The sequence below is a fragment of the Aotus nancymaae genome, unplaced genomic scaffold (genome assembly GCF_030222135.1).
Source record: "Aotus nancymaae isolate 86718 unplaced genomic scaffold, 86718_ANA_hifiasm-v0.15.2.pri h1tg000092l, whole genome shotgun sequence".
In the NCBI taxonomy this organism is placed as follows: Eukaryota; Metazoa; Chordata; class Mammalia; order Primates; family Aotidae; genus Aotus; species Aotus nancymaae.
In genome coordinates this window covers 13,290,995-13,318,349 of record NW_026988507.1, presented here as the reverse complement: position 1 = coordinate 13,318,349, position 27,355 = coordinate 13,290,995, and the positions used below count along the sequence as shown (strand labels likewise).

The 27,355-nt window shown below is 36.4% G+C and overlaps 1 protein-coding gene across 1 annotated transcript in view; it reads left to right on the top strand.

Moving 5' to 3' along the window:
• Positions 1 to 27,355, top strand: part of LOC105706794 (ankyrin repeat domain-containing protein 62-like) — a 72,173-nt gene that overhangs the window by 28,765 nt on the left and 16,053 nt on the right. The window contains exons 12-19 of the mRNA XM_064369825.1: positions 6,317 to 6,530; positions 8,182 to 8,359; positions 9,441 to 10,379; positions 12,049 to 12,201; positions 13,633 to 13,703; positions 14,044 to 14,122; positions 14,989 to 15,801; positions 16,443 to 16,565. Coding sequence (XP_064225895.1) covers positions 6,317 to 6,530; positions 8,182 to 8,359; positions 9,441 to 10,379; positions 12,049 to 12,201; positions 13,633 to 13,703; positions 14,044 to 14,122; positions 14,989 to 15,009 — 1,655 coding nt within the window. The 3' untranslated portion in view covers positions 15,010 to 15,801; positions 16,443 to 16,565. The remainder of the gene's footprint in view (positions 1 to 6,316; positions 6,531 to 8,181; positions 8,360 to 9,440; positions 10,380 to 12,048; positions 12,202 to 13,632; positions 13,704 to 14,043; positions 14,123 to 14,988; positions 15,802 to 16,442; positions 16,566 to 27,355) is intronic.

Below are 27,355 nucleotides of genomic sequence, written 5' to 3'. Positions count from 1 at the left end.
GAGTCTCTGCCAGATTTTGGTATCAGGATATTGGTGTCATAAAAAGATTTGGGGAGGATTCCCTCTTTTTGGATTTTTTGGATTTTTTGGATTAGCTTCAGGAGTGATACCAGTTCCTCTTTTCATGTCTGGTAGAATTTGGCTGTGAACCCATCTGTACTTGGGCTTTTTTTGGTTGGTAGGCTATTAATTGCTGCCTCAACTTCAGGCCTTGTTATTGGTCTATTCAGGGTTTCAACTTCTTCCTGGTTTAGGCTTCGAAGGGTGTAAGTGTCCACGAATTTATCCATTTCTTCCAGGTTACTGGTTTATGTGCATAGAGTTGTATATAGTAATCTCTGATGGTGGTTTGTATTTCTGTTTAATCTTCGGTGATATCCCCTTTATCATTTTTATTGCATCTATTTGATTATTCTCTCTTCTTTTTTATTAATCTGACTAGTGGTCTGTCTATTTTTTTGATCTTTTCAAAAAAACAGCCTCTGGATTTATTGATTTTTTTGAAGGGTTTTTTGTGTCTCTATGTCCTTCAGTTTTGCTCTGATCTTAGTTATTTCTTGTCTTCTGCTAGCTTTTGAGTTTTTTTGATACTGCTCCTCGAGGTCTTTCAATTTTGATGATAGAGTGTCGATTTTATATCTTTCCTTGCTTTTCTTGTGGACATTTATTGGTACAAAATTTCCTCTAGACACAGCTTTAAATGTGCCCCAGAGATTCTGGTACATTGTGTCTTCGTTCTCATTTGGTTTCAAAAAACATCTTTATTTCTGCCTTCATTTCATTATTTATCCAGTCAACATTCAAGAGCCAGTTGTTCAGCTTCCAGGAAGTTGTGTGGTTCTGAGTTAGGTATCTGAATTCTGACTTCTAATTTGATTTTGCTGTGGTCTGAGAGACTGTTTGTTATGATTTCCATTCTTTTGCATTTGCTGAGGAGTGATTTACTTCCAATTATGTGGTCAGTTTTATGTGTGATGTGGTGCTGAGAAGAATGTATGTTCTTTGAATTTGGGGTGGAGAGTTCTGTAAATGTCTATTAGGTTTGCTTGGTCCAGGTCTGAGTTCAAGTCCTGGATATCCTTGTTAATTTTCTGTCTCGTCGATCTGTTTAATATTGACAGTGGAGTGTTTAAGTCTCCTACTATTATTGTGTGGGAGTCTAAGTGTCTTTGTAGGTCATTAAGAACTTGCTTTATGTATCTGGGTGCTCCTGTATTGGGCACTTATATATTTAGGATCGTTAGCTATTCTTGTTTTATTGATCCTTTTACCATTATGTAATGCCCTTCTTTGTCTCTTTTGATCTTTGCTGGTTTAAAGTCTATTTTATTAGAGACTAGGATTGGAACTCCTGCTTTTTTTGCTCTCCATTTTCTCAGTAGATCTTCCTCCATCCCTTTATTTTGAGCCTATGTGTATCCTTGCATGTGAGATGGGTTTCCTGGATACAGCACACTGATAGGTTTTGACTTTTTGTCCAATTTGCCAGTCTGTGTCTTTTGATTTGGGCATTTAACCATTTACATTTAAGGTTAATATTGTTATGTTTCCATTTGATCCTGCCATTTTGATGCTAGCTGGTTGTTTTGTCCATTAGTTGATGCAGTTTCTTCATTGTGTCGATGCTCCTTCCATTTGGTATGTTTTTGGAGTGGCTGGTACTGGTTGTTCCTTTCTAAGTTTAGTGCTTCTTTCAGGAGCTCTTGTAAAGCAGGCCTGGTGCTGATGAAATCTCTGAGCAATTGCTTGTTTATAAAGGATTTTCTTTCTCCTTTGCTTATGAAGCTTAGTTTGGCTGATATGAAATTCTAAGTTGAATGTTCCTTTCTTTAAGGATGTTGAATATTGGCCCCCACTCTCTTCTGGCTTGTAGGGCTTCTATGGAGAGATCTACTGTGAGTCTAATGGGCTTCCCTTTGTGTGTAACCCATCCTTTATCTCTGGCTGCCCTTAGCACTTTTTCCTTCATTTCAGCCCTGGTGAATCTGATGATTATGTGCCTTGGGGTTGCTCTTCTTGTGGAATATCTTTGTGGTGTTTTCTGTATTTCCTGGACTTGAATGTTGGCCTGCCTTGCTAGGTTGGGGAAGTTCTCCTGGATAATATGCTGAAGAGTGTTTTCCAGTTTGGATTCATTCTCCCCATCACATTCAGGTACACCTGTCAAACGTAGATTAGGTCTTTTCACATAATCCCATATTTCTTGGAGGCTTTGTTCATTTCTTTTTACTCTTTTTTTCTCTAATCTTTCCTTCTTGTTTTATTTCATTGAGTTGATCTTCAATCTCTGATATCCTTTCTTCTGCTTGGTCGATTCGACTATTGAAACTTGTGTATGCTTCGCGAAGTTCTCGTGCTGTGTTTTTCAGCTCCATTAAGTTGTTTATATTCTTCTCTAAGCTGTTTATTCTCATTAGCATTTCTTCAAACCTTGTTTCAACTTTCTTAGTTTCTTTGCTCTGGGTTAGAACATGACTTTTTAGCTCAGATATGTTTGTTATTACCCACCTTCTGAAGCCTCTTTCTGTCAATTCATCAGACTCATTCTCCATCCAGACTTGTTCCCTTGATGGTGAGAAGTTTCGATCTCTTGGAGGAGGAGTGGCATTCTTGTTTGGGGTATTTTCATCCTTTTTGTACTGGTTTCTTCCCATCTTTGTGCATTTATCTATCTGTGGTCTTTGTGGTTGTTGACTTTCAGATGGGGTCTCTGAGTGGATGTCATTTTTGTTGCTGATGAAGTTGTTTCTTTCTGTTTCTTAGTTTTCCTTCTAACAGTCAGGCTCCCCTGCTGTAGGACTGTTGGAGGTCCACTTCAGACCCTACTTGCTTGGGGACCACCTGCAGTGGCTTCAGAACAGTGAGGGTTGCTGCTAGGTTTTTTTTTTTTTTTTGGAGACGGAGTTTTGCTCTTGTTACCCAGGCTGGAGTGCAATGGCGAGATCTCGGCTCACCACAACCTCCGCCTCCTGGGTTCAGGCAATTCTCCTGCCTCAGCCTCCTGAGTAGCTGGGATTACAGGCACACACCACCATGCTCAGCTAATTTTTTGTATTTTTAGTAGAGAGGGGGTTTCACCATGTTGACCAGGATGGTCTCGATCTCTTGACCTCATGATCCCCCCACCTCGGCCTCCCAAAGTGCTGGGATTACAGGCGTGAGCCACCGCGCCCGGCCCCTATTCTTCTTTTATCTTTGTCCCAGAAGGATACCCGCCAGATATCAGCCTGAGCTCTCCTTTATGAGGTGTCTCTTTGGTTATACAGGGATCGGGGAGCTGCTTGAGGAGACAGTCTATCCCTTATAGGAGCTCAAGTGCTGAGCTGTGAGCTCTGTTGTTCTGGTTAGAGTTGCTGGGCAGGTACATTTAAATCTGCTGCAGCAGAACTCATAACCACCTTTTTTCCCAGGTGCTCTGTCCCAGGAAGGTGGGGCTTTATTTATAAGTTCCTGACATTCTTCTGTCTTTTTTCAGAGATGACCTGGCCAGCGAGGAGGTAGCCTAGTCACAGTCTGCCGGCATCGGCGTTGCTGAGCTGCCATGGCCCTGCCCAGCTGCTGTGTGAACTTCCTTGCAGTTTTTTTTATAGGAGTATAGTTAGAACTGTCTCAGTAATGGTGGTCTGCCTCAGTAATGGCAGACTGTCTCTGTAATGGCTGATTTAATGGATTTAATTCTTGGTAATGTAGGATTTTCTCGGTAATGGCGGACGCCCTTCCCCCCGCAGAGCTGGACCATCCCCAGTCCAGCTGTGCTTGCTGTGAAACACTGAATCCAGAGCGTTTCAGATTGCTGGTCTTTGTGGGCATGGGACCAGCTGAGCCAGATCAACTGGCTCTCTGTTTCAGCCCCCTTTTTTTCAGTTGAACGGGTGACTCTGTGTCTCAGGCGTTCTAGTCACCAGTTGAAATAGCACCCGAATTTCTTTGAGTTTCTGTGCAGCAACTCACTGCACCAGCTGAAACAACTGCGCTAGAGACTCGTGGTGATTTTCGGCCCAGGAATCTCCAGGTCTGTGGGCATTCAAAATTCATTTGGAAATGCAGTGATCACTCACCCTCTGCGTTTTCACTGGGAACTGCAATCTGGAGCTGTTCCTATTTGGCCTTCTTCTACTGAAATCTTTTTAATGAGATTTATTATATGGCCTAAAATATTGTCTATTTTAATAAGTGTTCCATAGATACTTGAAAAGCATGGTGATAAGTCTGCTCTGTTCTTCCTAATTTTCTGTCTCCTTGTTCTATCACTTCTTGAGTAAAAGGTATTGAAACCTCAGATTACTTAGAAATTGGCTATTTCTTTTTGTAGTTCTATCCACTTTGGCCTTCTGCATTTTGAATTTCTTATGACATTAGGGGCATAAACATTTTGGATTATTATGTCTTCTTGATTAAATGAAACTTTTATCATTATGACATGACCTTATTTATTGCTGGAAATGTTTTTGCTGTGAAATCGACTTTAATGTTAATACAACCATTTCTTCTCAGTAGTCTTCTGAAAAGTGTTAGCATGTATTGTTTTCCTATTCTTGTAGCCAATTTATGTCTTTACGATTAAAGTGCACTTCGTATAGACAGCATGTAGTTAGGTATTGCTTTCTTATTGAGTCTGTCAGTCTGCTTTTTAATTGAGGCTTATAAACCAGTTTCATTTATATTGTGATTATCAATATAGTTACGTTTTTTGTCATTATGCTGTTCGATTGCTGTTAGTCTCGCTGTTATTTGTTCCTCTTTTCTTCTTTTTCTGCTTTCCTTTAGATTAGTCAGCTATTTTCTATAGTTTAATTTCACATTTCTTTTTTGGTTGATTGTATGTAACTGTTTGCTATCTTAGTGGCTTATTTCAGATTTATGGTATATAATTTTAACCTATCACAGTCTGCCTTCAAGTGATGTTATACCACATCATAGATGGCATAAGAAAATGACAGTGGTACCCTTTTATTTTTTTTCCCAGACAGTTCCTTCCTGGATCTGTGGGATTATGGATTTTGCCAAGTTTAGAATGTTTTTGGCCATTTTTTTTTTCAGTTTTCTTTTCTGTCTTTCTTCCTATTTGGGGACATATATTAGTTGCTTGAAGGTTTCTCATAGTTCATCATGTCAAATTTATGATTGTGATGTTTAATCTGTGTTTATTTTCAGCCTCTGTCATTTTTACCTCTGACATTGCAATTGGCATTTCTGCAAGTATGGTTTGATTTTTAAAGAAATATCTTACATGCCTCCACTTATTGTCGCAGGTTTTTTGGGGGTACAGTCATTTACTTATAAACAGAATTCTTTTTTTTCTTGCTTTTAGATTTTGGGTAATTTGCCACTCCTGAGGCAAGAGTTTCCTGATTATTTCTTGTCCTGTGAAGTATGAGTTTTTGGACCTGGCTCCTGGGAATGGACCCTCTTCTGGGCGCTTCGAGAACAGCAGACATTGTTTCTTCTAATCTTGTTCTATTGTTTTCCCTGCCGCCTTGGTCTTAGGAAGTTTCCTAGCACATGTGGATTTTTTTCATTATTCTATTAAATACTTTAGAGTGGACCTCTGCAGATGTCCAGGGTTTGTTTCCTCTGCTGCTTTCTCCTCTCAAGTGTTCTGTCCTGTGATTTCTCTCTGCTTTCATTTTACCAGACTCTTAGCGTCACCACCACAGCTCAGGGAATCTTGTGTCAGATTTTCTCCCTTTGTCATGGCCTGGGAGCTCTGTCCACACAAAAAGCTGGGACTTTTGTAAGGCCTACATTTGTTTCTTGTCTTTCAGTGATTACCATCCTCATTACCAAAGTCCACTGTGTTGAAAGGCATTGTTTCATTATTTTGCCTGGTTGTTTTTGGCTTCAGGTAAGAAAGAAAATCAGCACCCGTTGCTCCCTCTTGGCTGGAAGCAGATTGCAGCAGAGCTCCAGAACATGCATCAGACTAGCCAGAGTGCTCTGCTTCCTCCTTTGCTCAAGTGCTTCCTTCTCATTTTTCATTTCTCAGTGTAGCCTTCTCTTCCTCAGGGAAATCTTCCCTTGGGCAATTATAGGTCAAATTCTCTTATGTGATTATAAAACTATGTATTCTTAAAGCAGCTATCTGAATTTATATTTGTCACCTTTGTCTTTGTTCTTCACTATGCTTTAAGCTGAACAAGGTCGGACGTGTTGTCTGTTTTATCTGAAGCTCTTTCTATAATTTCCACATTGCAGGCAGTCAATATATACATACTCATTCAGTGTATGAATGATTGCCATGTTGATATCCACAGTCCTTTATATCTAAAACCCTACTCATGTATTTTATCTCTATTTTGTTTTCCCTTGGTTACAGATTTTGTTAGCCTATTGAAAATCAAGAATGCAGTATCTGCACATGAAATATTAGTAGAACATAAAATATATTACTGTGAACAACTTACAGTGAAATTTCAAAAAATGAAAAATAAGATTAGTACACTACAAAAGGAACTGTCTGAAACAGACAAAACCGAATCACAGTCAGAGCATCAGAAACTTGAATGGAAACAAGAGCTCCATAATTTAAGGTAAAACATTCTAGTTTTAAAGAAATATTTGAGCTGTTTATACTAAAGATATGTAGGATAATTTTTATAATAGTTGACTTACCTTCTAGGGTTTAATAGAGAAAAAAACTTCTTAAAATTGTGGAATGTGAAATTCTTGGGTATAATATCACAAGCTCTTAATTGTGAATATTTCTCTAATAATTAATTGCATATTCCTTTAAATCATTGTTTAAATGATTATATAGATTTCTACTCTATGGCAATCTCATTATTTAATAAATTGAAATTGGGGTCTTAATTTATTGTATTAATGCTGTAAGGAACATCCTACATAGCCATAATTTTCTCCATTTCTATTCATTTACTTTGGAAAAATGTTTCAAAATAGAGCTATCTGGTTAGAGTATAGGAGCTTTTAAAAAAGATTTTTGATGAATATTTCTAAGTTGTTCTTAAGAAAGTTTATATTAATTTATAATTCAACAGAGTATGACATGGATATTTTTCTCCACCCAGAGTAATTATTTCTAAAATTATTCAGTTTTATTTATTTTTATTTATTTATTTATTTTTTTGAGACAGAGTTTTGCTCTGTCACCCAGGTTGCAGTGCAGTGGTGGAATCTCAGCTCACTGCAACCTCTGCTCCTGTGTTCAAGTGATTCTTGTGCCTCAGCCTCCCAAGTAGTTGGGATTACAGGCATGCATCACCATGCCTGGCTAATTTTTTTTTTAAGCAGAGATAGGGTTTTGCTGTGTTGGCCAGATTGTTCTCAAACTCCTGACTGCAAGTTATCCACTGGCCTTGGCCAGACTGGTCTCAAACTCCTGACTGCAAATTATCCACTGATGACAGCATGAGCAACCATGCCTGGCCTAGTTTTACTTTTAGTATGCAAGGAATTAAAAGTAAAATGGAATTTTACTTTTAGTGATTACTGATTAGCTTAGTCAACATCTGTCTCTGCTACAGAGATTAAATTAAATCAAGATTCTATGCTGAAAGCACATATTACTCTTTACTGTTTAAATATTAAATTTTGTCTTGTTTGAGAATGGATTTTAACATTGTTTGTAAAATACATAATAATCAATAGGGTAAGTTAAAAGTGTTATTAAAAAAAGAAACATAAAAGGTATGGGGTAACATCTTAGATTCCTTAGCCGAGGCTTGGATGATAGTTATCTGCAGATAAATGTTGCAAGAAGACACCTGAAGGTGCTATCTTACAATGTAAATCATGTTTAGGGATACCTGCAATATTTCATGAATATGAAAATTTATTTCTGCTGAAGGTATCAACTTATTTATAAAAAATAACTTCTTTTTAATTAGCTTACTCTAAATGATTCATTCTGACTGAGGAGTAATTATTAATGTGTGAAGAAAAGGTAATTTTTAGCTTGCAACTTTACCTAAGAATTTTCAATGTCCTTTTCAATAATATTTACTAGAGTTATTAGTAACAGAAGCTAATCAATTAGCAGAATGTTTATTCCTTACTACTTTTCAATTTATATATGTCCTTTGGAAGACATTGAAGTGAGAAATTAACATGAAAACCAGAAAGAAAAAATATTCAAGAGCATGAGCACTTTATTAGGAAAATAAACCAGCATACGAGTGCTTTGTTTTTAAAGGATTTTAAGATAAGTATATTTAACCACAGATTAATCTTACAACAAGAAGAAAAAAGAAGAAAGCCTGAAAAGTATGAAAAAGGTACAGAAGAGTTCGAAATAATGGAAAAGAAATATTGGACACAAGCTGGAGCGAAAAAACAACTTCAACTGATTCTCAAATCATTGGAAATGAAATTGAAGACTGTAAGAAATAATTTATATCAGGTACATTAACATTTGGTAAAATTTTATATTTCTAATATTATTTTGTTAATATTATAATATCCCTTTGACTTAATATATATTTAGTTCTAAAACCACAAATTTTGTTTCATCTTAAAAATGAATGACACTTATAGCTACAATTATTTATTGTAAATCTTGGCATCAAAGTAGTATTTTATTTCAGTTCAAAGACCTTTGGAAAACAATGATATTCCATGATATATACTTAGTGATATTTTATAGATAAGTAATTTGTTCCTAGTGATATAGTTCAATATAGTTTTTTCTATTTCACATTAATTATGGTTTCAAGCATTGTGAAAATGAAATAAAAGTTATCATAATAGTACATAATCTCATGATGTCCTAAGAAGAGCTTTATAAATGTTATCTTCTTTACTTTTGGTGTTTTGAAAGAAAAGATTTTTATTGTATTTGCATATCTACTTCATGGAAGTAACCATGATCTGGTGGAGGAGCACTAGGAGTCAGAAGACCTGGGGAAAATCCAGCAGCTTCTTGTATTTTTAAACTTTCCCTTCAGAATTGTGATAACTAAATGACTGAATTGATGTATGCATATAAAAGTGCTTAGTACAATGCCTAGATTTATCATTTATCAATACCTGTCATTCTTAAAACTGACTCTAAAAATGTAAGAAAAGTAGAATTATCTATAAAATATTTGCAGGAAAAAGGAAAGGAATTTGGAAAATTTCATCTGTCCAAATATCTGCAGAGCTAAGGCTCTTACACTATAGGGAAAAGTATAGGTTAGATGTTAGTGTGTAAACCCAATTTCTAAATGTACTCATAGTTACTAATCATTTATGCCTTTGGGTTTGTTGAAATTCAGTAAAAGCCTTTTTTAAAATTAATTGTCTTGAAATACATTTTTGAACTTTTGAGAATTTATGCTCTAAAATGTTTGAAGTTTTGATTCAACTTCTCTTTTCCAGTTGGATATCCAGATGACAATTCTTTCATTGTATAAATGTATGGGTTATTACTTATTTAGTTTCAGAAGAAGTCATAATGTGTCATTTTTTTGGGTACTAATTGAAAGTTTTCTTTGTTTTAGAGTTCTCGTACTCATGAAAAAGAAAGAGACCTGCGGCAGAAAAATCACTTGATGCAGGATGAAATGGCCAGACTCGGGCTAGAAATAGACACAATAAAACATCAGAACCAGGAAAATGAAAATACGTATTTCAAGGATATTGAAATTATAAAGAAAAAGAGTGAAGACCTTGAAAAGACTCTAAAGCTGAATGAGGAAACATTGACAAAAACGATAAACTGGTATAGTGAAAAGCTTAATGCTCTGACATTGGATAAGAATACAGTGCTCAATTCTGAGCTAGAGAAGGAAAAACAAAGAAAGCAAAGACTGGAAACAGAGGTGGAATTATACAGTTGTAGACTGACTGTTGTTCTATGTGATCGTGATCAAAGTCAGTCATCAAAAAGAGACCTACAGCTTGCTTTCCAGAACACAGTAAATCAGTGGTGTCATTTACAAGAAAATATGAATTCTCATATTCAGATTCTTTGTCAGCAACTTTCTAAAGCTGAGAGTAAATCCAGTGGCCTGGAAACTGAGCTCCATTGTGAAAGTGAGGCTCTCAAGAAAAAGACGTTGGCTATAGAACACATGCAAAGAGTCATAAGCCAAACACCGCGTCGATTGAAGGCCATTGAACACATGTACCAAAATGCCCAACATATAGTGGAAAAATATGTGAGAAAGCAACCATCTGTAGAGGATGAACTATTTCAGATACAAAGCCAAAATGCATTGCATCAACAGCAACTTAATGATGCTCACAAGCAAGCTGACAATCAGGAAAAATTAATAATTAATATCCAAGCCAAATGTGAAGATACTGTAGAGAAACTTCAAGCTGAGTGTAGAAAGCACTGTATTCTGCTAGAAGAGAACAACAAGGGGTTGATAGAGGAATATGCTCTTTTAAAAGAAAGGCAATGTCAGTATGAAAAAGAGAAAGAAGAAGAAGAAGTAAGTATCAAGAAAAATACATATTTTTCAAACTTCCTGAAGTAAAATTTAAAGTAATATTTGGTTATGGCTAAACAGTGAATCTAGTTGAATATGAAAGTATATACATGATAAACAGATCTGCTGTATCACCTTAAAAAACGTAACTTGTTTCCAGCAAATAAAAGTTAGAGCTAAGAGATGTGACAATGTGACACTCAGGAAATTTTAAGCATTTCAGTTACAAAATGTTAATATAGACTAATATTTATAATGTAGTCTTAACACTGCTGAAATAATTTTAATGTCTGTATGTTGCCACATTTTAGGATTATGATAAAACAGATATAAAGAAATATTCATACCTAAAGTGTTATTTTGAAATTGATTCAATTAATTGGTTTACTTTGACCATTAATTCCAGATTTCCCAGATGAACAAAAGTGTAATCCTTATTTTAAAATTATTTTTCTTCAATAGCTTTTAATGTATCTTAGTTGGTATAATTTTATTTATTATTTTATAAATAATATAATATTATTTATAATATCTCTCTGTTGCCCAGAATGGAGTGCAATGGTGCGATCTTCGTTCACTGCAACCTCTGTCTTCCAGGTTCAAGTGATTCTCCTGCCTGAGCCTCCCGAGTAGATGGGATTATAGGCACCTGCCACTATGCTGAGCTAATTTTTGTATTTTTAGTAGAGACTGGGTTTCACCATGTTGGTCAGGCTGGTCTTGAACTCCCGGCCTCAAGTGATCCGCCCACCTGGGCCTCCCAAAGTGCTGGGATTACAGGCATGAGCTACCGTGCCTGGTCAATTTTATTTTTTTTCATGTCAATTTCACTTAAATCTGAAAATAATTCAATCTTAAATTATACATTGATGTGACCTTTCCATTCTTCAAAGACATCTAGTTTTTCTTACATTATAATATGGGGAAAATGTGGTAAATGTTACCAAACTAGATTTGATTTAATCTTCCCACTAGCATTTATAAGTTACTTTCGATTTTTTAATGAAAAATGTGGTCATAATTTTTATTTCAAGGCTCAGTGACTCTCATTTGGATATAATGTCCTGTACAAAGATAAGCTTAGCTGTCTGTGATTTATTAGTTTCACGTTGGATCCCCATTTTCAGATTAATGAGGGGTGGTAGGAATGGAGGGAGTAGGGAAGAGAGACATAGCAGCCAAGATCAGGGAGGGAGGTAGAAGCCAGGTTACCTAGAGCATTGAAGGCCATTGGAATGTAACTTTTCTTCTGAGATGGAAATCTGTTGGAAGGATATGAGCAGGTGACTGAATATGTGAGGAACTCTGAGGTTGATTTGAGCTTCTTCTTATAAAAAAGAGAGAAAACATTGCACAGTGTAAAATTCACTACCACCAGTCCCACCCACATACCTGTTTCTTTTTGAGGCTTAAAAACCTCAGTGCATATTCATCAGTGGACTGAATCTGTTGTATGAGTAACACAGCAGCAGTTTGGCATGAAGATAACACCTTCTTTATCCTTAACTGGATTCATTAATAAACAGGAGTGTATACACATGAGGGGGAAAAAGAAAGAATCTGTGTGTGTGGTGATACTTTTCTAAGTGTATACATTAGAGTTAAATATTACTAACACAATTTAATAATAAGGTGATATGTAAAATCCGTAACAAAAATAACATCTTATCAGGTAGTTGTGAGAAAACTCAAACGAGAACTGGGTGATGCCCTGAACAAACAATTACTGTCAGAAGGTATGCTAGAGATTTCATCACAACGTCAAAATACTTTAGAAGATGAGACACGAGATACAAAAAAGAAATTCGGACTGATGAGAAGTCAGGTATGTATGAAACTTAGCATGTCAACAGTTACTCTGTAGCTGGTTAATATCAACTGTTGTAGGATACTAGTTTTAGTGGACAGCTTTTTTCATATTTTAATTATAATTAATTTTATTATCTTTGTAATGCACTCATTTCTCAATCTCTGCTATGTTTTATAATAATAAATATTTTTCTTATAATATTTCCAGTTAAGAAAGTTGAGAATTACACATCATTTCTCATAGATTAGATAATTTTTTTTTCTGCTTACAGTATATTTTTAGTGATTTTTGTATTGCCATGGGGATACAAGCCAGATTAATTCAGAGGATAATTCCTAATGGAATGTTTCAGAAATTTTTCTTTTTTTAATCTCTACTTTTCTGTGTGAATAAAGAACTTGTGCTTACTTATTTCATGGGTTTCAGTTTAACTTGTACAGAAAGGCCATTCTACAGAATAAATTTTTGTTTTGATAAAAATCCTTGCTCTGACTTTATATTGGGCTATAGTCAGAGTCATATGACTATGAGCAGTTAGCATTTGCCAACATGTGTCTGTCTACTTTCTCTAGTTTAAAAAAAAAAAACAACTTTAAAAATGGAGTTATAGAAGGTCAGCAAAGGGTAGGTTTGAGATGTTTGCGTGGGTCAAGTGGGCATTTTGATAACATGGCTTATCCTTTGGCATGTTTAATGGACATCCCTACCGTTTAAGATGACACTTGTAAATAAATTCTCTCCTAATGATGATGTGAGCCCTGCTACTCAATCAACAGAACCTGTAGGATCTTATTTGAAATTGATCTTGTCTATTTTAATTATGTTCCCGTTTATTTTTAAATTTTCTTGTGGTTTGCCTGGAGAGGAAAGATGATGCTTAGTTTTAAATATTAAAAATGTATAAGTTGCCTTGCTACAACAAAATTAAATGCATACACACAAAAAAGAAACAAAATTATAGCTGATGTGGTAGTGGTGTTTGGAATTCAAAAATATAAATGCTTACCATAAAGTAATTTTCTCTTTCCCCGTTTAACCAAATTTATCAATTTGAGTATCTGATAAAATATAAAGTAAAAGCAAGAAAAATATTGTATTTTAATCCTACAGCATAGGTCAGTAAATTTTTCTGTAAAGGACCAGGTAGTATTATTGGAGACTTTGTGAGCCATAAGATCCCTGTTGGAACAACTCAACACTGCACTTACAGCACAAATGTAGCCACAAACAATATGCAGATTGCAGGAGTGTGGCTGCATTCCAATAAAATTTAGTTAAAAACAGGTAATAGATTGATTTGTCCTAGATTATTATCATTTTTTAATAAAATACATTTTGATAGTTTAAAAACAGTATTTTATATATACCATCTTTTGTTCATTCATTTACCTATTGATAGGCATTTGGTTTCCACACCTAAAGGTTGTTTTCAATTCTTTGTTTTAGATACAGGAAATCCAGGATCAACTCACGGAGACTCTAAGATATAATGAGGAGATGCCAGACCACGTGCAAAAGTACAATTTAAAGCAGCACACATAATATCTTGAGTATTTATAAAGCAAATGAGTAGTGTAGTATGAGAACTATATCAGTTAAGATAATAAGTATGTCTATGTGAAGCCAAGAAAAAATTTCAGCTGTAAGCTATTTTGAAATGCATAATTTTTCTACTTTACTTTTAATTTTACACATCATCCACAAAACAAAGGTAGAAAAATGGCAGTTGCTCAATTTTCTAATTTTCAAATGTCTCAGAATTTATGTAATTATTTCTTCAGATATTTTTTCAGAATTTATATGTTGTTTTTAAAAATTATGTCTGTAAATAATTATTTTAAAATATGTGTATTTTAGGCTTACACTGGAAAATGTCATGTTAAAAATTAGAATGAAAGAGCAAGCGAACAAAATTGAGCAGCTTCCGAAAATTCTGGTAAGTTGAAGTTCAATAAGACAATCTCTTAATTTCTGTCACATTGAAAAGGAATTTTATTTTTCTAGTAGGACAGATTGAATATCCCTTGCCTGAAATTATTGGGAAGACCAAAAGTGGATTTTTTCCAGATTTTGGAATATTTGTATACACCTAGTGAAATACCTTGGGAATGGTACCAAGTGTAAACATGAAATACGTTTATGTTTCATATATACCTTATGCACACAGCCTGAAGATAATTCTATACGATATTTTTCTTTTTCTTTTTTCTTTCATTTTCTTTTTTTTCTTTGCAAGAGAGGAGTGGGTGCGGTGGGGCACAGAGTCTTGCTTTGTCACCCAGGCTGGAGTGCAGTGGTGTGTTCTCAGCTCACTGCAACCTCTGCCTCCCAGGTTCAAGCAATTCTCCTGCCTCAGCCTCCCAAGTAGCTGGGACTATAGGTATGTGCTGCCACACCAGGCTAATTTTTGTATTTTTAGTAGAGATGGTTTCACCATGTTGGCCAGGCTGGTTGACTTCAGGTGATCCACCTGCCTTGGCCTCCCAAAGTGCTGAGATTATAGGCATGAGCCATCACACCCAGCCTGTACAATGTTTTACAAAAACGTTTTGCATGTAACAAAGTTTTAACTATGTTTTCATCACAGCCTGTCACATGAGGTCAGGTGTGGACCTTTCCAGTTGTGATAACATGCCTGTGCTCAAAAAGTTTCAGATTGTAGAGCATTTTGGATTTCAGATTTTCAGGTTAGGGATGATCAACCCAGAGTAGAGATACTCCTTGACTTACAATGGAGCTACATGAGAATGTCTCTTGTTTAATTTAAACATTATTAATAATATTTGACTTTTTCAAATACAGCAGGTGTGCAAGAGAACATAACTGCAGAAGTACATGAGGGTATGTTGCCAAAAATTATGAATTAAATTTAAATCATTGATTTCTGAAATGAACTGTAAATAGTGAATGTCATCCCTCTCCATTGCTTTGTTAATAAATACTGCATTAAATACTTTTTCTTATACACATTACTGAAAGATGTGAAAACACAAACATTCATAATGAAAAGTATACTTATGCCTCATTAGTTTATCATGTTTTATAACTTTAAAAAAAATCTCAAGAAGTCTGTGGGTATCCCTTTTTTTCTGGCTCTACACTTTGTTCTGCCATCTCTATGGAACCATCAGCTTGCACACTGAAACTGTTCTCAGAAAACAAAGACATCATCAACTCCTCAAGGTTATGGTAGTGATTTAAGGCCAACAGATCCTAGATTAATGTATCAAGCAATTACTGTTCATAAGCAGTCACTTCACCAGTGACATTTTAAGTGTGTGTGTGTGTGTGTGTGTGTGTGAGTGTGATGTATACCTGGTTTCTGGACACTGTTCTGTTCCATTGATCTATCTATATGTCAAAATCACACTGTTATGATTATTGTAGCTTTGTAATAATTCTTCAAACTGCATTGTATTTGCTCTCTAAATCTATTCCTTTGTTTTTTCCGAGTTACTGTGCATTTCTGTGTTATCTATATGCCATGCCATGGAAGTCTTAAAATCAGTTGTCAGGTTCTACAAAATACCTGCTTGGATTTGGACTGGGATTGCATTATGTCATGGGAAAGAATTAACATCTTAATAATGTTGAGTCTCTCAACCTATGAATAAGGTATTTTCTTAGATCTTCTTTGATTTTTCTCCACAGTACTTTTTGGTTATCATTGTACAGATATTTTGCATAGTATGTCAGATATATTCCCAAGAATTTTATATTTTAATGCTATTAGAAATAGTATTATTTTTAAAATTTCAATTCCTAACAGTTTATTTGTAACATATAGAATTACAGTTGATTTTTGTATATCAATCATGTGTCCTGCAATGTGGCAAAACTCACTTACTGATGTCAGTAATATTGCAATGGATTTCACTTGGTTTTCTACACAGATGATTATGTCTGTGAACAAAGACAGTTTTACTCATTTCTTTTCAGTCTAAATTCCTTTTATTTTATTTTCCTCCCTCCCTTCCTCTCTTCCACTCTTCCTTTCTTCCTTCCCTCCTTTCTTCCTTCTCCTGACTCTCTTTTAAAAGTGGTTACAGTGGCTCGAATTTCCAGTACAGCGTTGAACAGAAGTGGTAAGAGCTGACATGCCAGTCTTATTCTTGGTCTTAGGGGAAAACATTCAGTCTTTCATCATTACGTAGGATGTTAGCATTAGGTATTTTAAAGAAGCCCTTTGACATGTTCAGGAAATTCTCCTGTATTCACAGTTTGCTGAGATTTTTTTTTTTTTTTTTTTTTTTTAGATGGAGTTTCACTCTTGTTGCCCAGGCTAGAGTGTAGTGGCCCGCTCTCAGCTCACCGCAACCTCCGCCTCCCAGGTTCAAGCAGTTCTCCTGCCTTAGCCTCGTGAATAGATTGGATTACAGGCAAGCACCACCATGCCCAGCTAATTTTGTATATTTTTTAGTAGAGACAGGGTTTCTCCATGTTGGTCAGGATGGTCTCAAAATCCCAACCTCAGGTGATTTACCTGCCTCAACCTCCCAAACTCTTGGGATTACATGTGTGATCCACCACACCTGGCCCCACCGAGATTATTTTTTTAATGAAAAATGTTCAATTTTCTCATGTTTTTTTCTGCATCTAATACATATGTGGGTTTTTTTTTTAATATTGTTAATATAAGATTGATTTGGGGGAGAAGGTTAAGTTCATATTTTTAATTCAAAATAATGTTTAAACAGTTTTTTCTTGAAATTTTTTATTCTAAATCTTCTGTTTAAAAGATGCTAAGCATTGTCAATTATTTTTTAAAGTTCTGGTGAAGTATATATAATATAAAATTTCACATTTTAACAGTTTTTAACTCCATACTTCAATGGAATTAAATACATTTACAATGTCATACAACAATCAACATTATTAATTTCTAGAACTTTTCATAATCCCTAACAGAAACTCTGTATGCATTAAATAATGTCTTCCCATAATCCCTCTCCTTATCCCTAGTAACCTCTATTATACTTTCTGTCTCTATGAATTTACCTATGCCAGGTATAGTATATAAGTAAAATCATGAAATAGTGGCTTTTTGTGTCTAGGTTATTTCACTTAGCATAATGTTTTCAACGCTCATCTGTATTGTACAGCATGTATCAGTAGATTGTTTCCTCTTATTTGTGATTAATATTCTATTGCAGAGAAATCTCACATTTTATTTAACAGTTGATGGACATTTGGACTGTTTCCAGGTTTTTACTATTATGAATAATGCACTGGACATGCATGCAGACACATGTTTCTCTTGGGTAACTACTCAAGTGGGAATCTAAGTCAAATGGTAACTATGTTTAATCTCAAGGAACTGTCAGGCTGTTATTCAACACAGCTGTATAATTTTACATTTCCACGAGCAGGGTTTAGGGTTCCAATTTCTCCACATCTTTTCCAGTATTTTTTTTTCATCTTTTTATTATAGGCATTCTAGTGGTAAGTGGTACCTCATTGTTGTTTTGATTTGCATTTCCCTTTGATGTTGAGCATATCTTCTTGTGGTTACTGGCCAGTTGTCATTTCTTAGATGAAATACCTGGTTGTTATCTTTTGACCATGTTTTAATTGATTGCCTTTTTCTTATTGATTGGTAAGAGTTCTTTATGTATCGTGAACAAGAATGTATTTTTTTTACACTTTCTTATAAACTTTGTTCTAAATCTAATATTATTGTTTCTGTGTTTTAAAATTTTGTTTTATCAGCCTGTTTTCTCAAGAACTTACCATATATGTTAGTATCATATTTCTGTATTCCAATCTTGTTTCAATGATTTCCTTCCTTGACCAAAGGAAAAAATATATTCTCATTACCCAAATAATTTCCCACTTTACTCACACCCACTGTTTTTCTATAATCCACATTCTCTCCTGAGGCAAAAGATTGGGAAGATTTATGTTACTCAAGGAACTTCCTTCATATTGTTCAGGAATAGCTTTAATGAAGTTTTACATAGTTGGAGAAATCAGGAGAAAGCATGTATGTCACTGCTTTCTCAGAAGCACTGGCTTACATGCCTTGAAATGATTTAATAGGCCTTCAGTAAATGGCCTAAGATACTAAAAGCTGCCATGTCATTAAGCATCACAGTTACTTATAAAGCAACAAAATTAGAATTTACATGTCAAAATCTTCTACTACAAAGATAGCAAATATTTGACTGAAACTGCAGTGTTTGTCCCTGTTGACATAACTACAAGCTAGTCCCTGCCTTACTCATCTGTTTTCCATTTTTAACATTTGTTTATATTTTTATTTGACATATGTATATTTTTATACCATGCTTCCAAGTGTCACTGTGATCTATGCCTAAATGATCATACACAGAATTGTGGAATTTATTGAGGAGACTCATCCTATGAATGGGAAAACTCAGATAATCTGAGCAGATGTCTCTGGAAATATTGAGGAGGAAAGAAAAACTTTGTTTTCCTTTCATACAGAGATTCCCCCCATTATTTCAATGCACACTATATGAAACACAAATCAAAATCAGTTTTTCAGCACAAAAATAACACAATTGTGAGGGGAATCATCTTTCTAAAGGTCAATTATTCTAGGGGAAACACTCAGCATATACTAGATGAATGAAAAAAGTCAGTCAGTAATGAGAAACACATACCAACCTCCATTCCCAATTGCATTTCTGTCTTCCCACTGACAAGACTTTCTGTCTTCTCCCAAGTGTTGAATAGAAACACTATCAACTCTCCACATTGATCTGGCTCATTCCCAGAACCAGGAGATGTCACTTCCTTGGTGGATAGGAAATTTTACATCCATTGTTCCATGTTTGCATGTCAGTAAGGTTAATATGTCAGTGATCAGTGAGCTCATCTGATCTCTCCTCTGGACTCTGCACAAGAGAGATGGAAGGCAAGTGAAGACCTTCCCTGAATTAAGTGGGTAAGGGTCTGTTCTTCAGGTGAAACTTTTCTTTGTTCAGGTTCCAAAGTCAAGACTGGGGGAAATATTTGAAAAGTTTTTTTTTTTTGGTCAAGGCATTAATCCATATTTTCCAAATCAGCTTTCCAGAAATGACATCTTTGGATATTGATATAATCATATATATGTGTGTGTATATATATATATATATATATATATATATATATATATATATGAGATTATATCAATATATATGAGATATATGTACATGAGATTATATCAGTATCCAAATATATTGATATATGTGTGTATATATATATATAAATTTTTATTTCTATATATATATTTTGTACTTTAGGTTCTGGGGTACATGTGCAGATCATGCAGGATTGTTGCATAGGTACATTCATGGCAATGTGGTTTGCTGCCTCCATCCCCCGCCACCTCTGTCTGGCATTTCTCCCCATGTTATCCCTCCCCAACCTCCCTAACCCCACTGTCCCTCCCCTAGTCCCCCCCAACAGACCCCATTGTGTGATGCTCCCCTCCCTGTGTCCATGTGTTCTCATTGTTCAACACCCCCTATGAGTGAGAAAATGCGGTGTTTGATTTTCTGTTCTTTTGTCAGTTTGCTGAGAATGATGGTTTCCAGATTCATCCATGTCCCTACAAAGGACATGAACTCATCATTTTTTATGGCTGCAAAGTATTCCATGGGGTATATGTGCCACATATTCCTTGTCCAGTCTATTATCAATGGGCATTTGGGTTGGTTCCGGGTCTTTGCTATTGTAAACAGTGCCACAATGAACATACTTGTGCATGTGTCTTTATAATAGAACAATTTATAATCCTTTGGATATATACCCAGTAATGAGATGGCTGGGTCAAATGGAAATTCTATTTCTAGATCCTTGAGGAATTGAGACTCTGTCTTCCATAATGGTTGAACTAATTTACACTCCCACCAACAGTGTAAAAGTGTTCCTATTTCTCCACATCCTCTCCAGCATCTGTTGTCTCCAGATTTTTTAATGATTGCCATTCTAATTGGCATGAGATGGTAGCTCAATGTAGTTTTGATTTGCATTTATCTAATGACCAGTGATGAAGAGCATTTTCTTTCTCATATGTTTGTTGGCCTCATATATATCTTCTTTTGAAAAGTGTCTGTTCATGTCCTTCACCCACTTTTAAATGGGTTTGTTTGTTTTCTTCTTGTAAATCTGTTTTAGTTCTTTGCAGATTCTGAATATTAGCTCTTTGTCAGATGGGTAGATTGCAAAATTTTTTTCCCATTCTGTTGGTTGTCAGTTCACTCTAATGATTATTTATTTTGCTGTGCAGAAGCTCTGGAGATTACTTAGATCCCATTTGTCTATTTTGGCTTTTGTCGCCAATACTTTTGGTGTTTTAGTCATGAAGTCCTTGCCTGTGCCCATGTCCTGAATGTTTTTACCTAGGTTTCCTTCTAGGGTTTTTATGGTATTAGGTCTTACGTTTAAGTCTTTAATCCATCTGGAGTTAATTTTAGTGTAAGGTGTCAGGAAGGGGTCACATTTCTGCACACAGCTAGCCAGTTTTCCCAACGCCATTTATTAAACAGGGAATCCTTTCCCCATTGCTTGTTTTTGTCAGGTTTGTCAACGATCAGATGGTTGTAGATGTGCAGCATTGCCTCCAAGGCCTTGGTTCTGTTCCATCGTTCTATATCTCTGTTTTGGTACTAGTACCATGCTGTTCTGATTACTGTAGCCTTGTAGTATAGTTTGAAGTCAGGAAGCGTGACGTATCCAGCTTTGTTCTTTTTGCTTAGTATTGTCTTGGCTATGCAGGCTTTCTTTTGGTTCCATATGAAGTTTAGGGTGGTTTTCTCCAGTTCTGTGAAGAGAGTCATAGGTAGCTTGATGAGGATAGCATTGAATCTATAAATTACTTTGGGCAGTATGGACATTTTCACTATATTGATTCTTTCTAACCATGAGCATAGAATGTTTTTTCATGTTTGTGTCCTCTTTTATTTCCTTGAGCAATGGTTCGTAGTTCTCCTTGAAGAGGTCATTTCCATCATTTGTTAGTTGTATTCCTAGATATTTTATTCTCTTTGTAGCAACTGTGAATGGCAGTTCATTCTTGATTTGGCACTCTTTTAGTCTGTTATTGGTGTATAGGAATGCTTGTGATTTTTGCACATTGATTTTGTATTCTGAGACTTTACTGAAGTTGCTTATCAGTTTAAGGAGATTTGGGGCTGAGACAATAGGATCTTCTAAATATACAATCATGTTGTCTGCAAGTAGAGACAATTTGACTTCCCCCTTTCCTAACTGAATACACTTTATTTCTTTTTCTTGCCTGATTTCTGGCTAGAACTTCCAATACTATATTGAATAGGAGTGATAAGAGAGGGCATCCTTGTCTAGTGCCAGATTTCAAAGGGAATGCTTCCAGTTTTTGCCCATTCAGTATGATATTGGCTGTGGGTTTGTCATAAATAGCTTCTATTATTTTGAGATATGTTCCATCAATACCTAGTTTATTGAGAGTTTTTAACATAAAGGACTGTTGAATTTTGTCAAAGGCCTTCTCTGCATCTATTGAGATAATCATGTGGTTTCTTTATTTGATTCCGTTTATGTGGTGGATTATGTTTATAGACCTGTGTATGTTGAGCCAACCTTGCATCCCTGGGATGAAGCCTACTTGATCGTGATTGGTAAGCTTTTTGATGTGCTATTGCAATCAGTTTCCAGAATTTTACCGAAGATTTTTGCATTTATGTTCATCGTGGATATTGGCCTGAAGTTTTCTTTTCTTGTTGAGTCTCTGCCAGGTTTTGGTATCAGGATGATGTTAGTCTTATAAAATGACTTTGGAAGGATTTCCTCTTTTTGTATTCTTTGGAATAGTTTCAGAAGGAGTGGTACCAGCTCCTCTTTGTACATCTGTTAGAATTCTGCTGTGAACCCATTTGGACCTGGGCTTTATTTTTGGTTGGCAGGCTATTAAATGCTGCCTCATCTTCAGCCCTCATTATTGGTCTATTCAGGGTTTCTACTTCTTCTTGGTTTAGGCTTGGAAGGTTGCAAGTGTCCAGGAATTTATCCAGTTCTTCCAGGTTTACTGGTTTATATGCACAGAGTTATTTGTAGTCATCTCTGATGATAGAATTTCTGTGGAATCAGTGGTGATATCACATCCCTTTATCGTTTTTTATTGCATCTATTTGATTCTTCTCTCTTTTCTTTTTTATTAATCTGGCTAGTGGTCTCTCTATTTTGTTGATCTTTTCAAAAAATCAACTCCTAGATTTATTGATTATTTGAAGAGTTTTTTGTATCTCTAACTCCTTCAGTTCTGCTCTGATCTTAGTTATTTCCTTTCTTCTGCTAGCTCTTCAGCTTTTTTTTTTTTTTGTCTTGCTCCTCTAGCTGTTTCAATTTTGATGATAAGGTGTCGACATTAGATCTTCCCTTGCTTTTCATGTGGGCGTTTATTGCTATAAATTTCCCTCTAGACACTGCTTTACATGTGTCCCAGAAATTCTGGTATGTTGTGTCTTCTTTCTCATTGGTTTCAAAGAACATCATTACTTTGTCCTTCATTTCATTGTTTATCCAGTCAACATTCAAGAGCCTGTTGTTCAGTTTCCATGAAGTTGTGTGGTTCTGAGTTAATTTCTGAATCCCGAGTTCTAATTTGATTGCACTGTGGTCTGAGAGACAGTTTGATTTCCGTTCTTTTGCATTTCCTGAGGAGTTATTTACTTCCAATTATGTGGTCAGTTTTAGAGTAGGTGAGATGTGGTGCTGAGAAAACTGTATATTCTGTGGACTTGGGGTGGAGAGTTCTGTAGATGTCTTTTAGGTTTGCTTGGTAGAGATCTGAATTGAAGCCCTGGATGTCCTTGTTAATTTCCTGTCTCATTGATCTGTCTAATACTGACAGAGGAGTGCTAAAGTCTCCCACTGTTATTGGGTGGGAGTCTAAATCTCTTTGTAGTCATTAAGAACTTGCTTTATGTATCTGGGTACTCATGTATTAGGTGCATATATATTTTGGGTCATTAGCTCTTCTTGTTGCATTGATCCTTTTACCATTGTGTAATGCCCTTCTTTGTCTCTCTCTCTCTTTTTTTTTTTTTTGGAGATGGAGTTTCGCTCTTGTTACCCAGGCTGGAGTGCGATGGTGCGATCTCGGCTCACCGCAACCTCCGCCTCCTGCGTTCAGGCAATTCTCCTGCCTCAGCCTCCTGAGTAGCTGGGATTACAGGCATGCGCCACCATGCCCAGCTAATTTTTTGTATTTTTAGTAGAGACAGGGTTTCACCATGTTGACCAGGATGGTCTCGATCTCTTGACCTCGTGATCCACCTGCCTCGGCCTCCCAAAGTGCTGGGATTACAGGCGTGAGCCCCCGTGCCCGGCCCTTTGTCTCTCTTAATCTTTGTTGGTTTAAAGTCCATCTTATCAGAGACTAGGATTGCAGCTCCTTTTTTTAAATTTTCTCTTCATTTGTTTGGTTAATGTTCCTCCATCTCTTTATTTTGAGCCTATGTGTGTCCTTGCAGGTGAGATTTGTTTCCTGAATACAGCACACCAATGGGTTTTGACTTTTTATCCAATTTGCCAGTCTATATCTTTTAATTGGGGCATTTAGCCTATTTACATTTAAGGTTAATATCATGTGTGAATTTGATCCTGCCATTTCGATGCTATCTGGTTGTTTTGTCCATTAGTTGACACAGTTTCTTTATTGTGTTGTTGTTCTTTACCATTTGGTACATTTTTGGAGTGGCTGGTAACTGGTTTTTCCTTTCTATGTTTAGTGCTTCTTTCAGGCACTCTTGTAAGGCAGGCCTGGTGCTGACAAAATTTCTGAGCAATTGCTTGTTCATAAAGGATTTTATTTCTCCTTCACTTATGAAGCTTAATTTGGCTGTATATAAAATTCTAGGTTGAAAGTTCTTTTCTTTAAGGATGTTGAATATTGGCCCCCACTCTCTTCTGGCTTGTAGGGTTTCTGCTGAGAGATCTGCTGTGAGTCTGATGAGCTTCCCTTTGTGGGTAACTAGACCTTTCTCTCTGGCTGCCCTCAGCATTTTTTCCTTCTTTTCAACCCTGGTGGATCTGATGATTATGTGCCTTGGGGTTGCTCTTCTTGAGGAATATCTTTGTGGTGTTCTCTGTATTTCCTGTACTTGAATGTTGGCCTGCCTTGCTTGGTTGGGAAAGTTCTCCTGGATAATATTCTGAAGAGTGTTTTCCAGCTTGTATTCATTCTCTCCATCACACTCAGGTACACCTGTCAAACGTAGATTAGGTCTTTTTACATAATCCTATATTTCTTGGAAGCTTTGTTCATTTATTTTCACTATTTTTTGTCTCATCTTGCCTTCTCATTTTATTTCCTTGAGTTTATCTTCAATCCCTGATATACTTTCTTCTGCTTGGTCAATTCAGCTATTGAAACTTGTGTGTGCTTTGCGAAGTTCTCATGTTGTGTTTTAGTTCCATCAAGTCATTTATATTCTTCTCTAAGCTGTTTATTCTCATTAGCATTTCGTCTAACCTTCTCTCAAAGTTCTTAGTTTCTTTGCATTGGGTTAGAACATGTTCTTTTAGCTCAGAGAAGTTTGTTATTACCCACCTTCTGAAGCCTGTTTCTGTTAATTCTTCAGACTCATTCTCCATCCAGCTTTGTTCCCTTGCTGTGAAGATTTGCAATCTTTTGGAGGAGGGGAGGCATTCTGGTTTTTGGTGTTTTCATCTTTTTTGCACTGGTTCCTTCCCATCGTCTTGTATTTATCTACCTTTGGTCTTTTTAGTTGGTGATTTTCAGAAGGGTTCTCTAAGTGGACGTCATTTTGGTTGATGTTGAAGTTATCTCTCTCTGTTTTTTAGTTTTCCTTCTAACAGTCAGGCCTCGCTGCTATAGGACTGCTGGAGGTGCACTCCAGTCCCTGCTTGCATGGGGATCATCTGCAGTGGCTGCAGAACAGTAAGAGTTGCTGCCATTTTCTTCTTCTGTTATCTTCGTCTCAGAAGGGTATCTGCCAGCTGTCATCCTGAGCTCTGTTTTATAAGGTGTCTCTTTAGATATATGAGGGTCAGGGAGCTGCTTATGGAGACAATCTGTCCCTTATAGGATCTCAAGTGCTGAGCTGGGAGCTCCATTGTTCCCTTCAGAGCTGCTGGGCAGGTGTATTTAAGTCTGCTGCAGCAGAACTCATAACCACCTTGTTTTTCCTAGGTGCTCTGTTCTGGGAAGGTGGGGCTTTATTTATAAGTTCCTGATGTGCTGATGCCCTGCCCAGCAAGGAGGTAGTCTAGTCACAGTCTGCCAGAAGAGGTGTTGCTGAGCTGCTGTGGGCTCTACCCCGCTGCTATGTGACCATCCTGGGTCCAGCTGTGCTTGCTGTGAAACTCTCAATCCAGAGCATTTCAGATTGCTGGTCTTTGTTGGGGTGGGACCTGCTGAGCCAGATCACCTGGCTCCCTGTTTCAGACCCATTTTTTTCAGTTGAGTGGGTGGCTCTGTCTCCCAGGCATTCCAGGCACCAGTTGAAATGGCCACCCAGATTTGTGCAAGTTTTTATGCAGAGACCCTCAGTGCCAGCTGAAACAGCCATGCCCGAAACTCATGGTGCTTTTCATCCTGGGAATCTCCTGGTCTGTGGGCAGTAAAAACTCCTTGGAAATGTTTTGATCACTCAACCTCTGCGTTGTTCTCTCTGGGAACTGCACCCCAGAGCTGTCCCTATATGGCCATCTTGGATCTCTCCTCTTTTTTTATTTGTAAGTTGATTTATTACTGAAATGGGAAATATTTGTTATCAATTCATCCTTTCATTCCCCAATACCCATGAATCCATTTTAATAGAATCCAGATCTCTAAGAAGCAGATATAAAATACTTATTCCTGTCCAAATGTGATTATTATACTTCCAGCTGTGTTGCTGCCCGTAAGTAAAGTCTAGGTACATGTGGCTAGTATGTCCAGGGTTCCAGAGCATTACATTTCCATCAGGATATAGATCCCAAGAATGCCGGAAAGCACCAAGCAGAGGATGAAACAGGCAGTTATTTTCAGATCCTGCAGGTAAGGAGGTGGATGCACCTCTTGGCTGGTGTTTTCAACCATGAAGTGACGGAAAGTAGTGACCAGGTTAAGTAATGACCAGAAATTCAAAACATAAGCTACAACAAATTTTTCTTATATTTGCTTTTGTTGACTGTGCTGTCAGGGTTATATTAAAAACAGTATTGCTCAGACCAATGTCATGGAGCTTTAGCCCTGTTTTCTTTTAATAGTTTTCCAGTTCAAGTGTCATATTTAAGTCTTTATTTGGAGTTGATTTTTTAATATGATGTAAGTTAAGGGTCTAATTTTATTTTTCTGGTGGATATTCCATTTTTGTGACACCATTTATTGAAAAGACTGTCCCTTCCTCATTGTGTGTTTTTGGCATCTTTGTGAAAAATAAGTTGACTGTAAGCATGTGGGTTTATTTCTGAGTTTTCCATTCTGTTCAGTTAGCCCATGCATCCCATTTTGATAGTGATTGCATTAAATATGTTACCTTTTGTACATGTTCTCAATATTAATTCTTCCAATTCATGAACATAGGATATCTTTTTATTTACTTGTGTTTTTAAACTGTAGTTCATTGGTATTTTATAGGTTTTTCATATACAGGCCTTTTTATCTTTTTGGTTAAATTTATACCCAAGTATTTAATCTTTTGTTGCTATTGTACTTGGGATTGTTTTCCAAAATTTCATCAGATAGTTAGTTTATTGGTACATAGAAACACTACTTACTTTTGTTAGCTTATTTTGTTATCCTTCAACTTTACTGAATTCGTGTATCAGTTATCTTCAGTGTTGGAAGAGGGGCCTGGAGGGAGGTAGTTGGATCATGGGGGTGGATTTCTCCCTTGCTGTTACTTATGATAGTTCTCATGAGATCTGGCTGTTTACAAAAGTGTGTAGCACCTCCCCCTTCTTTCTCATTTCCCCCTATTCTAGCCATGTAAGAGGTACTTCTTCCTCTTTGCCTTCTACTATAATTTTAAGATCTAGCCTCCCCAGCCATGCTTAAAGCCTGCTGAACCATGAGCCAGTTAACCCTTTTTTCTTTATGAAGTACCCAGTTCGGGTATTTGTTTCTAGTAGTGCAAGAACAAACTAATATAGTTCAAAAGATAGGGAGTGGCTTAGTAAATAACGTAAAACAATATGCAATATACGCTGCATATGAGAGACTTGCTTAATGCTA